Source organism: Anser anser (assembly GCF_964211835.1).
Source record: "Anser anser genome assembly, chromosome: 2".
In the NCBI taxonomy this organism is placed as follows: Eukaryota; Metazoa; Chordata; class Aves; order Anseriformes; family Anatidae; genus Anser; species Anser anser.
Window position 1 is genome coordinate 36,789,062 of NC_139721.1, and position 14,465 is coordinate 36,803,526.

Sequence of the window (14,465 nt, forward strand, 5' to 3'; positions counted from 1 at the left end):
TGAGTATCAATAGCAGGAGCAAGCAGCCGGGAGGAGTGGGATGGGGTGGCGCAGCCCCTCTTCACAGCAGCATCTACCTCAGCATCGATGTATTTTAAAACCACGTTTCCAGTGCACTCCACACTATTGCAAGGCCCAACCTCTGTGGCTTAGCGCTTTGACCCCCTCGCCCAGCTTTTAAACAAGGCACACTAATTAAATGCAAAACTGCTTTCAAGAAATTGATTGAAAAATGTTCGCTTAGAACTCAGGGCATCTTTGTCTGAACATAAAAGTCGGTTTATCAAGAGTTAATCCTTTTAGTATGCGCTTGTCTTACAAGAACAAATTTCTTTCATTTGGTCAAGACAAAGGAATTCAGGAATTTCTGTAAACTAACCCTCCCCTCCCTTTGTTGCACTTTTGTTGACATATTGGCAACATTCCTTCCAGTTTTAATTGGATTAAGCCCATCGGTATTCAGTGAGTTGTAAATCAGACAGGATTCCAGATACGTTTTTGCCATTGTTAAGCACAAAAGGTCTAGCAAAGAATAAAACTAAGTAAAACCAGAGGTAGTCTCTTGAAATTAATGAAATCTGCTCGCGGCATTTGTTCAGGTGGTTAATGGGGGGACGGGCAGAATGACACATGTTTTTCCAGACTTTCAGGGAGAAGTCATGCTAATGCTAACCCTGACGCATCCTTTCCTTCACAGGGAAATAAATGTCAGGATGCTACATGGTGGAAAAACACGAGTTATTGAAAATATTTAATCCTCTCATTTCTATTCATCTGAATAGGTTTACCTTCTGTTTCTATGGGTTTTGATAGAAAATGGTACCACCAATGAGCTAAAAAGGAAGCATAAAATGATTAAATGCCTGATTTTTATGTAAGCTCGTAAGTAATGGAGAAACTGAAGTAGTACATTTGAGCATCTTTGAAGAAGATGGAAAAAAATAATTAATTGAAATATAAAGCAGACTAATCAGAATACTAATTAGTATACATTTTTAATACTAACTGATCCCCTGAATGTACCTGTTGTTTCTAATCATATTCATTTTTACTTAATTCTTTTCATGAGGGACTAATCGCATAAAATGGCACTTAAAAATAAAAGTGAATAGTAAAAAAGTCAAAGTGCAAGAGGAAGGTGAGTATAAGAGAAAGACTACTAGGTTCCTGGATGTAGTCACCTGAATTACCAGATGTGCAAGTGCCGCAAATTATGTTAACTCCCATTTCTGATTTACTTCACACACCGGGGGGAGAACATTGTTAATTTGTCCTTTTTCAGTAATTACCGAATAATTTTAGCACCTATAAGAAAGCTATTCTAATTATTCTAAATTCTCATACAAATAAGCTTCTGCAGCAAGGGAGTGTGCTCATCTTTAATATAATCAGAAATAAAATGAGTTAAACTCTTCTTTGAAAAAATCTGGTGTTACTAAGCAATGTCTCACTTTTGAGCTTTAAATGACAACAAACTGCTTGCCTTTAGTTTTTGACAATGCAGCATAGTGAGATTAATAAGACTGGTGCTTCACTAAGGTTGGTATGTAGGAACTTTAGCTTGTTATTTCACTTCTAGCAGTATTTGATATTACCAGTTTTAATATTACAAGGCATCTTTACCAACTGCCAATAGGCTAATGAAGAATCAGATGGAACAGCAGGAATCTTTTGAACCTAAATGCAACTTCCAAATCCAAAATTAACTAGCAGTCCCTAATTATGGGGGACTGTCCCCTAACTATGGGACTGCTTAACTTTTTTTTTTTTTTTACAAGTCAAAATGGCTTTAAAAAATCCTTTGCTGAGACTGCTGAAAACACTAATTCCACCTTCATGTACAGAAATCGAGAAAGGACATGCACTTTTAATGAAGTCTTGGAACAATGTAAAACAAAAACAAACAAACAAAAGGTTACAAAACAAAATCCAAATAAACCACTAAATTTTCTGCAGACAAAATGGGCAATTGATGCATTAATAATTATCACGGAAGCTAACAGATACTGTATGTTGACGAAGGTCCTCAGAAATGCCTCATTCATTCTGTCCATTGATAGGGGTCCAAAACCCCTTCCATTACCAACACCAAAAGCGATGAATTTTCAGCTTGTAATCACACTGGTAAACTTGCGAGCTGCACCTCTGAAACTGCACCTGGGCTTCTCATATCCTCCCACTCTGATATTAAAAATGTACTTCACATCAGCTGTTACGCATGTACAAATGACACAAAGAGAAGCTTTCTCCACAGGCTTCTGTTGACACCAACACTCATAGTCATTTTGACACTATCGTAATATGAGGATTTGTGTCCAGACAGCCATAATTACTGAGAAAACCATAACTTCGGTGGCTGAGACCATTTAAGCTGCGTGCACTCTAGCAAGTTTTCTAGAAATGCATTTAAGAAGTAGTAACTGTAGAAAAGAATCACTTTCTCACACTGTTATTGCCAATAATATCGGCACTGGAGTTACAAAAATATGTCTTTGAAACTACATTAAATTTTTGACAGTCTGCAGCTGTGTTCATAACTGACTTTTCTTACCCTGTTTCAGCAGTCAGTCCCTGTTTCTGGAGGCTATAACTTGTCATTAAAACTCCACTCTTAAACGAACCATAGGGTGTGATTCTCGGGGCTGTGAGCAAAGGAAAAATGGAAGTCCTCTGGGATCAGTCTTTTTCAATTTCTGCTGCAGCTTGCTGGTGTTAGCGCAGAAGTGGTATGTGGCCAGTAGGCAAGTTCAGTTCAGTGAAACTGAGGTTGTTAAAAATGTGGAAAAGATTCTAAATACTTCTCAATATAATATTCAAAATACTGGAAGCAGGGGCAAAAGCAAACAAATGGACTGCCAAGGCAAGTCAAAAGGACTTTGCCTCTCCAGCAGAGGGACAAAACCCGCAGCTAATGGTAGCATGGCACACCTGACAGAGCGTATCTTCACCAACACTGCCCTTCCACGCTGCCTACCTACCGTCACGAACAAAGCCGTGTACCCCAGTTCATCTGATTAACTCTGTGGAAGCAAACCAAAGTGTCTCAATTAGGAGAAAGGCAGCGCTGTGTTCCTTCCTTCCAGGGAAAGGAAAGGCTCCTGCGAACACAACCTGAATGGCCTGCTGTCTTTCTCTTAATTATTGACTCCAAAAGTAGCCTTAGGCAATTACTCTCTGGGTTAAGTGTCTAAAGTTACGAAAGATAAACCTTGGCCATACCATACACAAAGCTGCTATAATGTGGGTGCAAAAGTGATTGGAAAACATCCTCAGAGTCGTTAGCAGTGGTTGACAGATTAGATTAAACAGCATTCCTCAGGAGGTCTCTTCCAGATATCGGATTTAATCATTCACAGGAATTTCACTGTTGACCTGACTGTCTTTGAGAGTGTGTTCACTAAATTTGCAGGTGAGAGAGATCTAGGAAGGACAAGACTAGCATTCAAAATGGTCTTGACCAGCCCCCAGGACAGTTTGTCCAGTAAAGGCCAGTGCAAATTACCACAGCCAGGAAGGGCTGCCAGACTAACAGGACAGCTATCGGCTCTGCAGAAGAAGATCTGGGGGCTGCACTGGACAGCAAACTGAACAGGAGCCAAGGACGTAGCATCACCACAACATTCAAACGTGCCTGATGCAGACTCAGGGCAAAGCAGGAGACAGATGACAGGAGATGGAGAAAGGGACGCACCAAGCAGGGACAGGGGTGTCCTCCAGCGGGGCTGCCACAAGTTTGGAAGTCCTACGGAAATGTATAGCATTCACTCAGACAATAACTGGGTAGAAACAAAGGACGTATCTGAGCATGTGCCGGAGAAACGGCACAAGCCAAAACCAAAGTGTAACAACGCAGCCACTGAGAACACAACTTGAAAAGACGTTTCTTCCTGTCTACAGAAATAAACCATGTAACTTCCTCAGGTAAGAAGAAAAGAGACAAACTTCTGCATGTCTTGATCGTGTATCTTTACAAGTAAGTATTTTTTGTGCTCCTCAGCTGTTTTCAAAGTACAACCGTGCTATGCCTTTGAGGATCCCTATTTTCTGTTTCGTACAAGAACACGACTGAAGCCTCCTGTTCTGTGCAGACTGTTCAGTTCTGCCGGCGTGCGCTGGCAGTGCCCCGAAGCGACGCTCCGTGCAGCGCGGCTGGTCCAGCAGGATGTCTTGCTGAAGTACCTGTGTGATCCGAGCCTCTTCTCCTAGGAACTGTGAAACTGAACTAATTACGTTTTTGTGATCTTCCATTTCCCTGGCTTTGTAAGAGTGCCCTGCTTTGTGACAAAACTGTCCGTCAGTAACGCTTCTTCCCTGCTAGACAGCACCCCTGAGTACGCCTAATGTACAAGACATTAACTGCAAAAGTGAAAGGAATCATTGAAACTTTATTAACACTCCCTAAATTTGAATACATTCAGATATGTACTCTGTACTGAAGGCTGTATCTGCCATGATAAAGAAGCCACACCACACGGGGCTTACTCAGATAAACTGTGGCACCTGATAACATCATATGATGCTTCTAAGAAGTGCGGCACTGTGGTGCTCCAAGAACTCTGTGGTTCACAAGAGAAGCAATTTAATTCAAACAAAAACATTTTGTTGTTGGTATACCTGTATAAGGAAGAAAATAAATAAAACCCTCTTTGCTGTGCTCTTTAGGCAAGATATAAAGCACAGTTTGTGCATTCTTTTTAGGCTGAAAATGTGTAACTTACGCCATAAATCAAAGACTGTCTATCGTCCAGGGGCGGGATTCTACTCAGTAAACTCGTACAGGAAACCACAGCGCAAGTAATATTAGTAACTTTTGTATTTATGAAAAATAGTAATTTGTGTCCTGAAAACAAAACACTTATGGAATCATTCACTGTCTGGAAAATGTACGCTTACTTCATAAGAATGCATTTCAGATTCCTTAAAGGTGTTTATATAATGTTAATTAGAGATCAAAGATAATTGGATTGTTAGTGAGGGAGAAGAAAAGAAAATGCTGATTATGTTATTTAAGGATATACTGGCTCAGACTCAGCGCAAATACAACCTTAAAGAACCAGTTTCAACTAGTCTGATGGAAAGAATATGCAGTTGATAGGAAGCATTAAAAAAAATACATTATCAACAATCCTCATGTATAGCTTGACCTTGTAAGATTGAAGTATACGCTATGTATATTCAGTGAAAGTAGGAATATGCTTTTATTCTTCTACACAACATATTGCTGATAAATGAATTTTAGATGGGCTACAGTAAAAATTCAACTTACCCAGGTATAGAAAGCAAAATTGTTATCAGTGTAGGAGAACCAGAAGGAATTTTGAAAAATGAATTGGGGTGGGGGTGGGAGAATCTTGACTCCAGTGAAATTTGTGAAGATCTGCTATGGATTCAAATGCAGGCATGATTTAATGCAAGTAGGCCAAATATGAGTAAAATGTCTAAGAATGCGGAAGAAAACTTGACATACCTGAATTAAATAATAATAATAAAAAAAGCTGAGTACATTATTTTACTGGGAATTACAGGCTTATTATAAATTGTGAACTACTGCATACATTATAATGTTATATGCTGAAAATGCTTGCTATATTTTTATTTGAAGAAACGGGATAAAAACAGTTGGAAAAAGCTTTTAAGATGAGGCAGTTGGCCCACTGTTGTCTCCCATGCACCCGCATGTCCGTGTATATCCATGATACAACATGGTATTGCAGTTCTGCAGAAGAAGGAGGTGCATTTGTTAACTTGGTAGCTCGCAGTGAAATAGCCACCAGCCCACACCTACAAAACTTCTTGCTCCTCCAACTAGTTCAAACACACGAAAACCCTCTAAACAAAGCGACTATTCTTCCTAACTGGGCTCCTCCAGAGCCATGTCATTGCCTATAAATAACCATTATCATGTGAAATCTAAACCTTTCTGCCAGTAAGCAAGCACTTAGAAGAGCGATGTATTATGCAAAATTAAGTCATATGAATCATTTTGCAAAATTTGATTTCTAAGTGGGTACATGCGCTTCAAAGAACAGCAGCATTCCCTTGCCTATCATGCTATATATAGGGCTTTTTTTTTTTTATGATGGAGAAATAAAGAGATGAAAGGATGAAGAAAAAAAAAAGCAGCTGCAGGGAGAAACAAAGGGAGAATTATTCCTAAAAAAAACAACGAAGTATAGTTCTGTCTTATTGAACGTGGTGTGTGTAGCTATGGACCGGATGACCTCATGAATTATTCCACTTCTTCCTCAAAAGCCCGACTGCTGGAACGGTGAGATTTGCCACAAAATTTGGTGTTTTCTGTTAAAAATTATGTGATTTTACTTCTGCATGTTGTAGGGGAAAGAATAATCCTGTACCCCCCGGTAAGGGGGTACCGCCTAAAGGATGTAGGGATCGGACTGCAGGCACGGACACCTCCATGTCCAACTTTTTATGAGGATTTAATGTTTCCGGGGATTTAATGCTTCTTTATTTTACACAGAGCTGCCTCCAGGCGCTCGGATTGGGGCAGGGCCTGCGGGCGGCCGCCCATGCCCGGCTCCCCTCACACCAGGCCCCGTCCCCCGGGGGGCCTCGCCGCGCGCGGCACGTGCCGGGGCGGGGCCCTCCTCCCCCCTCCCTCCCCGTTGCCCCGCCGAAGGCGCGAAAAGGCAGCGCGCATGCGCGCGGGGCCCGCCGGCGGCGCCGAGCCCTCCCGCTGTCTCCGTGTGGTGCGGGGGGGGGGGGGTGGGTACGTGATGACGCGCTGCGTGTCGCCAGGCGCGCGACCCACGCACGGCCCGCCGGGCTCGTGCCTCCTCCCGGGGCTGCGCCGAGCGGCGGCGGCGGCGGCGGGCGGCGGGCGGGGCGAGGGCTCCCCCCCCCTTCATCCTCCTCCTCCTCCTCCTCCTTCCCCTCGGGCCCCTCTCGGCGGGCCCGGCCCCTTCCCCCGGCGGAGCGGCGCCTCCCCTCCCCTCCCCTTCCCTCCCGTCCCCTCCCCTCCTCCTGGTGCCGGACAATAGGGCCCCGGCCCCGCTCCCATGCGCGGCGGCGGGCGGCGGGGCTGACAGCGGCTCCCAGGCCCAGGGAGCGGCCGCGGGCTCCGCGCTCCCGGCCGGGCCTCGCCGCCTCGGGCGCTGCCAGCGCCGCTCCCCCCCCCCTCCCCTCCCCTCTCCCTTCTCCCCGCTCCGCTGCCCGGGGCCCGGCGCCGCGGGGAGGTGCGGGGGCGCTGAGGAGGCGCCGGGCCCCCCGCGGGCCCTGTGCCGGGGGCTGACCCGTCCCCGCGGCGAGCCCCGGCGGGGCAGGTGCGGCGGCGGCGGCGGCGGCGGCGGGGGGGGGGTGGCCGGGCCGCTGCCCCGCGGCCGGTCGGCGCCCGGAGGCTTCTTCGATGGAAGTATGCTGCCAGCTGCCCGTGCTGCCCCTCGACAGGCCGGTGCCGCAGCACGTCCTCAGCCGCAGGGGGGCCATCAGCTTCAGCTCCAGCTCCGCGCTCTTCGGCTGCCCCAACCCCCGGCAGCTCTCGCAGGTAGGAACCCTCGGGGGGGGGAGGTTAAGGGGGTCCCCAGCGGGTTGCTCCCGGGGAAATGCGGCACCGCTGCCTGGCTGCTGCCCGGGGTGGCTCTGCGAGGCCGTAGGGCGAGCGGGGAGCTCCTCCGGGGTTGCTTCCAGTGGTGCTGGGCTGTGGGGTTCCTCCGTCATTTCAGAGCCCGTGCCGCTTTCCAGCTTTTCGTCTGCGGGTGTCTTTCGAAGGGCTGAGCTGCCTGTGGCCTTGCCCAAAGCTGCAGTGGTTTAACTGGAATAATGAACGGGCACTGCGGTGTTTTATCTGGGATGCAAAGCTATGCCGCCCTTCAACTCCTAGGACTTGGCAATCCGTCTAGGAAGAGACAAAGATCCTCGGCTTCTTCATTTCCATGGTATTGTTCCCTGCCCGCATTACATCAGTCACAAGATGAACTCTGTGGTACTTTGTTGCATCTGATCTCGTTGGAAATGTTACAGGAATGGTCATTACGGCTGTCAGAACAAAAGGGAGGTTTTTCCTGAGAACACTGTCCTGAATTTCTCAATCTGTGCTCGTATGGTTTCCTAGCAAACGCCAATAAAATTATATTCTGGTGGAAGTCTCTGGAGAAAATTTGGGATTGCAGAGGAAAGCATGTGCTTTGGTGGCAAGTCAGATGCTTTTGGCTTCCAAGGATTTCCTGAAAGGTTTGTTTCAGGACTCTGGCTTGCATTGTCCTTACGGAAGATGCCATCTTTGCGCTTTACGCATGTGATGGCCAGTTCTTGTTGTTCACCTTTTTGGCTGTCTTATTGAGTTGTCCTGCTCTTTCGTGCCTTGCTCTGCTTCATAAATGCATAAATAGAACATGGAGAGCACCCAGCCTCTTGGCTTTGTCCCTCCTCAGGCAGCGGTGAAGCTCTGTGTGGGTTTGAGCATTAGGTGTGTGTATCTTTGGGAGGGAAGAACCATTAAAATGCTGCTTAATGACCAGGAATTTGAATGCATAGTGAGGTATTATTAGTAAGGAAACGAAAACGAACATATGTTGGTGACTGTCCCAACCCCAAGTGCGAATGTAGTACTTGATGAAAACTTTGTTTTTATGACAAATTAATTTTCCATGTAGCAAATGGGTTAGGATGCTTTCCATTTGTACCATTTGATTCGAGTTTTACGTGGTGATGATGAATTTTCCGTATGTACAAGTCTTCTTGAAAACCAGTCCAATTTAGCACATGTTATCCTGTGCAAATGAGGGAAGAGTCTCTCTCGTTTGAAGAAGAGTTGATGGTCCTCTGGAAAAAGGAACAGACAAAGCAGTCAAGGTGATACATTGTCTTTATTCCTCTTCTGTGTGGTCTCCAGCACAGGTGATGCGTGAAGTAGACACAGGTTTATAAAATGAAATATGGTACTGGCATTTCAGTACTTTTTTTCCCAACCTTGAAGCTTCTCCATCTATTCCTTTTATCTTGACCAAAATGCTGCAGGTATTTTAGAGCGAGTCACAGGGAGAGGTGCTTGAATAACGTGTAAAAAACTGGAAACTACAGCTATGCTTAGGACCTATGGGACCAAGTAGCATTTCCTTTGAGTAAGCCAGAGGAATATGTTTTATGCCTAAGTAAGAGAACTAGGATATTGAAGTGAGGGAGTCCTTGCAAGTACCAGCCAGCCGATTAGAGTACAGCTATATTTTGTTGTCTTTAGATTACCTTCCCCCCACTTAGGAACCTCTTAGGGCTAATAGGATATGAACGTCTACCAAACCCATCATAGGCTGGTGTAAATGATGGGCTAAGAAGCATCACCCGGTGAGGTTAATGATTGTGTAACTTATGAACTTCACTTCACCTTTGAAGTCTCCTGGAATACTCCTAGTATTCCACTCCACTTCTTTTCGAAGAGGTCTGGATCCTTACTGGTCTGTCACTTTCAGCTTTCTGTTTGGGCTGGGTTGGAGCAACAAGAGTAGAGCTGGAGATGTGTACTAGCATACTCAAGAAGCCAGTGTGTACAACCAGTATTTCACGTTTAATGCACATTTGGTGGGTTTTCTTTAAAAACGGGAGGTCTTGAAAATGAATTCCCACTTAAAAAGTGAAATTATTTAGGCATAAGACATTTTAGGCTTAGCCTTTCAGCAAGGAGGTATGGGAAACAATGGTAAGAACACGCATGTAGCATTTAATTCTGACAATGCTAAGCCTGCAAGTATTTCTGTCTTTTAATTAAGCGTGATTTCGGTTTAATATTTTGTTAAAATTTCACTCAGTGGGTTCAAAATGGGCCGTGCATTGCTTTGTTGCAGCATGAATAAAGCGCTGCTGGAAATGACCTCAAGAGTTGTGGTCTACTCTTGTCAGCCCCAGGAAGGATGAATTGTGCTGGCGATATTATTAGCAGATGTTTGTCTAATCTGTTTGCCTAATCTGTTTTTTAAGATAGAGTCTTATGAGATGCGGTGAGCTGACATAACTCATTATTGCTGAAGGTTAAAGTCCTGACGTTGGGCGCGTATGATTATTACTTCCTTTATACCATCTCTGATGCTTGTCAGGAGCTGGCTAAAAGAGCAGAAAACTCACGCAGCTGGGAACACGGGGTAGCTACCTGCCAGCTCCTCGCATGAAACAGTTGTGACAGTCTTCGCTAAGCCTGATTTAAAGGGAAGGATGGTCCCATTAGGCTTTTGAAACCAAATCCATAAAAGCCTCAAATAATAGAAATTACGCAATCTCTTCAGACAACTTAACTGTTGTTAACAGTGCTTAACTGTTCCTGTCAGTCAAGAGTTCTTTCAAAATACTGAATTTAGATCTTCCTTGTGGCAATTTAAACCTGTTCCTATCCCCAGCAAACGCAGAAAAAACCTTATGCATTTTCTCTTTTCTCTTATGAATGAATTATTTCCTTATGGTTGTCTTTTTCTTCAAGTTCAAAGTATCAATAATGAAAATAGCAAGTGACATCTGTTAGCTGGAGGTTATTTGTGATACTGCTCGAGTCGAGCCAAATGAAGAGCTGCTATTGTATGGGTTTGTACATCTTTCTTGAGATAACTTTCTTTGAACGTGAAATAATCTTAAATGCTGGTGTTATAAGCTGCTTTTAAGGGCACCTGAACCGGTGACTATAGAGATGGTCAGGGCATTTCACAGCGGTGAGTTGGACTTGAGGTTCACTGCGAGGTCAGGTGGATGTTAAATAGTACCTTGGATCGTGCCTTTAGGGTGTCCACTCCAACTGTTACAAAACGATGCTTTTTAAATTAAGGCTGAGCTTTCGGAGGATAATTTTGGATTCTTTGCCTTGTCTGGTTTTTAACTTCTGTTGTTAATATTAGTTAAAAAGTTTCTAAAACTGTGCCTGTGCTTATTTAGTGTGAATTTTTTAGTCTCTCTTTAATGAATAAGGGTTTATAATGAAAACCACTTTAGAAACATAGCTGTGAGCGCTTCTAGATTACGTGTCCTGCGTTGCAATCCACTAAAAAAAAACAACAAACCCTTGAATTGAGAGGTCAGCACATGTTTCTGCGATTGCTTTTTATGCCATATAAACATATCATACGTGAGTAAGAGAGAACTTTGGCCTAGCCCGTCACTTTTGGCTTCTTGCTTTCATTCTGCCTTGTGTTCCGCTCTTGTTGCAGTGTCTCCAAAAATTGCATCAATGATGTGTGATAGTAGAGTCTGAATGGAAGTAAAGATCTAGTTCTGGCCTTTCTGTCCTTAAGTGCTTGAACTCAATGATGGAAAAGAAAGAAGTCTTCTAAGGATGAGTTTCTGTGAAGAGGGAATGGGGCAAGTTGGGGTCATTCAGCCTGGAGAAGGTTCTGGGGAGACCTTACAGTACCTAAAGGGGCCTACAGGAAAGCTGGGGTGGGGCTCTGTGTCAGGGAGTGTAGTGATAGGACAAGGGGGAATGTTTTCATAAACTGAAAGACAGGAGATTTAGATGAGAGAAGGAGATGAGAAGAGAAATTCTTAGATGAGAAGGAAATTCTTCACTCAGAGGGTGGTGAGGCACTGGCACAGGCTGCCCAGAGAAGCTGTGGATGCCCCATCCCTGGAGGTGTTCAAGGCCAGGCTGGATGGGGCTTTGGGCATCCTGGTCTGGTGGGAGGTGTCCCTGCCCATGGCAGGGGGTTGGAACTGGGTGATCTTTAAGGTCCCTTCCAAGCCAAACCACTCTGAAGTAATAAGACTCGATCTGAGTGTCAGAAATGCAGGCACCAAGTCTACCTGCAGTACGAGGTATTCCTGCGTACCAGGCAGTAGTACCATGCACTCACTGTCTGCTATTTGATAACCCAACTCACGAGCCTTCGTTATTGCATCTTAATTTCACGCGTTTAAGCAGCATAGCGTTGTGCTCTGTGACGCTGCGTACATCTGAACAGTAGGCTGCAGGTCGTGCGTGTCGCATCCGAAGACTTTAAGAATACACAGCAGGGAAAAAAAGTCACAAAGAGCAGCTGGAAGTGCACGATGCTGGTGAAACCTTCAGTGAAGGGAACGTTTCCTCTGAAAAATGTGTTCCCGAGCATCAGCTAGCTGCTTTGGCCACCTTTTGCTGTACAACTCCTCTTGCCAGTGTTTGCCCATTGCACCAGGTGCGATCCGAACATGTTTCGTTCTGCGTGTAGCCTTAGAAGAGAGAGTTGAGCGGTGTGTTTTTAAGGCCTGAGCATGGGCATTGGTTGTTAATCCCACAGTTGCACCTTCTTGCTCGGAGAAGTGTTGGCGTGACCTATTTTTCCCTTAGAGCTGCTCATTTCTGCATTTTCCTCTTAGTTGTGTCAACTTCTTTGTTTTTGATCGGGTTATTTCTCAGCCCTGGCTGATTCATAGCGTAGTTCCACAAATGGCCGTGCCTGCTAGTAACGAGGAAGCAGCATGCCAGACCAGGAGTAATGAGCAGCGGGGAGACAGAAGGAATGCCTCATGTTGGGCCCGCTATTGAACGGGGAATTTACCCTAAGCTCCTTTCTTTACCCATTCTCTGCTTTCTGTGACTTTTCTTTTATACCGTTCCAGTCCTCTCCATCGGTAGTCCTCAGTTGCGTGCTCTTTCATTAGCTTTCTCCTGCCGTTTCCCATATCTCTACCGCCTGAATAATTAACAAGTTAAAATAATGAAATAATTTTCATGATGCGATTCCTAGCCTCTGGAATTAATTCTGCGGGTTGCTGCTCCGCTTGCCATTCCCTTCATCTTGTATTTATTGTGTCTGGTTGCTGAGATTGCATCTATTCATATGAGGCAGAGACTGACTCTGACTCCGCTCAGCGTGGACAAGTTCTGATTGGGGTTTTTATGCACAACAGTAATTTTCTGGGGCTGTTCCTTTTTAAAACGCTTTCAGAGTTTTATGACCAATTAACGTTTTCATACATCGGGATATAAAGCGGCATCGGTACCTTCATTCTGCAAAAGGTCACAGCAGCTTATTTCATGGCCTGTAATTGCCTGTGGAAGATCTAAGCAGAATAATAGTTTAAAGTCCTCATTAATTAGTTTGTCTTAAATCACCACAAGTCAATTCTTTATTACTTCTTTGTCCAGATTGTGTAACAGTATATTTTGTGCTTTGCATGAACCTCAGCTTTCTGATGCTATCTTTAAAAAGAAATTGCTTTGAAAAGAGAGATTGTAACCATGTGCCCCTGAAGTTTTGAAGTGTTGAATATTGAACCATAAAATAATTTTGCAAGGATTCTGCTTTGGTGTGTGGATATTCGAGATGAATGATGAGCTAATGACGTAGTAATGCAATGCAAGTACAGGTTGTCAGAATTAGAAGTGCTTTGTATGGGATGTCCTTTGCAGCAGCTTTTCTTTAAAAACCTGCATTTGCTAAGTAAATCTCTTTCAGGTTCCTTGAGAAAAGATCCAAGATGGGTTAACTTTGACTCGGTATGGTAATAAAGCTCTCATAAAAGTCACGTAATTTCAGACGTTTCTGTTGCGTTACTGCTTTGCTGTGTGGAAAATGATGTTGGGGCCATCTGCAATCGAATCCTTGGTATTTCTTCAGTTCTTTTATTTTCTGCAAAGCCTGCAGGGGGGTGGAGGGGAGCCCTGGTAGCAGAATGTGGTTCTTCAGAGCGTTTCCCCGTCACGCTGGTGACCGCTGGCTTTTTGCTTTCTTGCGTTTCGCTCATCGCTCTGTGTCTACAAGTTTCCACTTGTTTTCTGCAAAGCTGTAAGTTTCCGAGTGCGCTCGGTCACTTTCTAGCATGGTGGATCTCTGATTCATTTCAATAGCAGGACCGTTTCTGTGTCCTGCTAGGTTACGGCTCCTGTTTCAGAAACACCTGGGTGAGACTGAGCATGTTGTACTGGCTTGCTTAAAAATTCACTGAGGCCATGTGCAAACAGTAAGTCATTTGGCTGCTCAGGGTGCTTTCACACTTCGGGGGGGAAAAATCTCAAGTAATTTAGCAGTCCTTTACTGTGTAAACCTTTGTGAACACACCGATGCTTTCCACATGTGAATTTATGCTGTTGGATGCCCAGGATGTAAAATTCGTGTGTCTTGTGATTTTAGGAATGTAGCGTGCTCTGTAATTTAGAGTAGTCCTTCCTTGTAAATGCAAGACTTAGGGTGGACACACTAAAAAACTTGAAGAGTTTAATCTTAATCTCAGAAATCATGCTAAATAGCACTTGTAGTGCGAATAGTCCTTTGTCTGTGCTCAAAGCTAAATGTGACACTCAATTTTACCTGCTTCCACTGCAGACAAAATTCTTGTATGTGAACAAATACAAATGCGTGCGCCTTGTCTGTGCGCGCACATGCATGCAGGGCCTTACACACCTATGTCTGGGACCAGGAATCGAGCCTTGGCCTCTCAAATTCCTGTTAAATAAGGTGCACAAAACCCGTCGTAGTAGGGCTTGGAGGAGTTTGTGTTTCGTTAGATGTGAAGTTCTCCTCCTGTTTGTTCTGATTGTGCCATTAGCAGCTAAC

General features: G+C 44.6%; 1 protein-coding gene across 4 annotated transcripts in view; it reads left to right on the forward strand.

Annotated features, from left to right (window-relative positions):
* The first annotated feature begins 6,787 nt into the window (after positions 1–6,787).
* Positions 6,788–14,465, forward strand: part of PDE7A (phosphodiesterase 7A) — an 82,070-nt gene continuing 74,392 nt past the window's right edge. The window contains exon 1 of one of the 4 annotated variants that reach the window (XM_083823008.1): positions 6,788–7,504. In XM_083823008.1, the coding sequence (XP_083679134.1) occupies positions 7,367–7,504 (138 nt within the window). In that variant the 5' untranslated portion in view covers positions 6,788–7,366. The remainder of the gene's footprint in view (positions 7,505–14,465) is intronic. The other 3 variants (XM_083823006.1, XM_083823007.1, XM_083823009.1) reach the window with 3 other exon arrangements.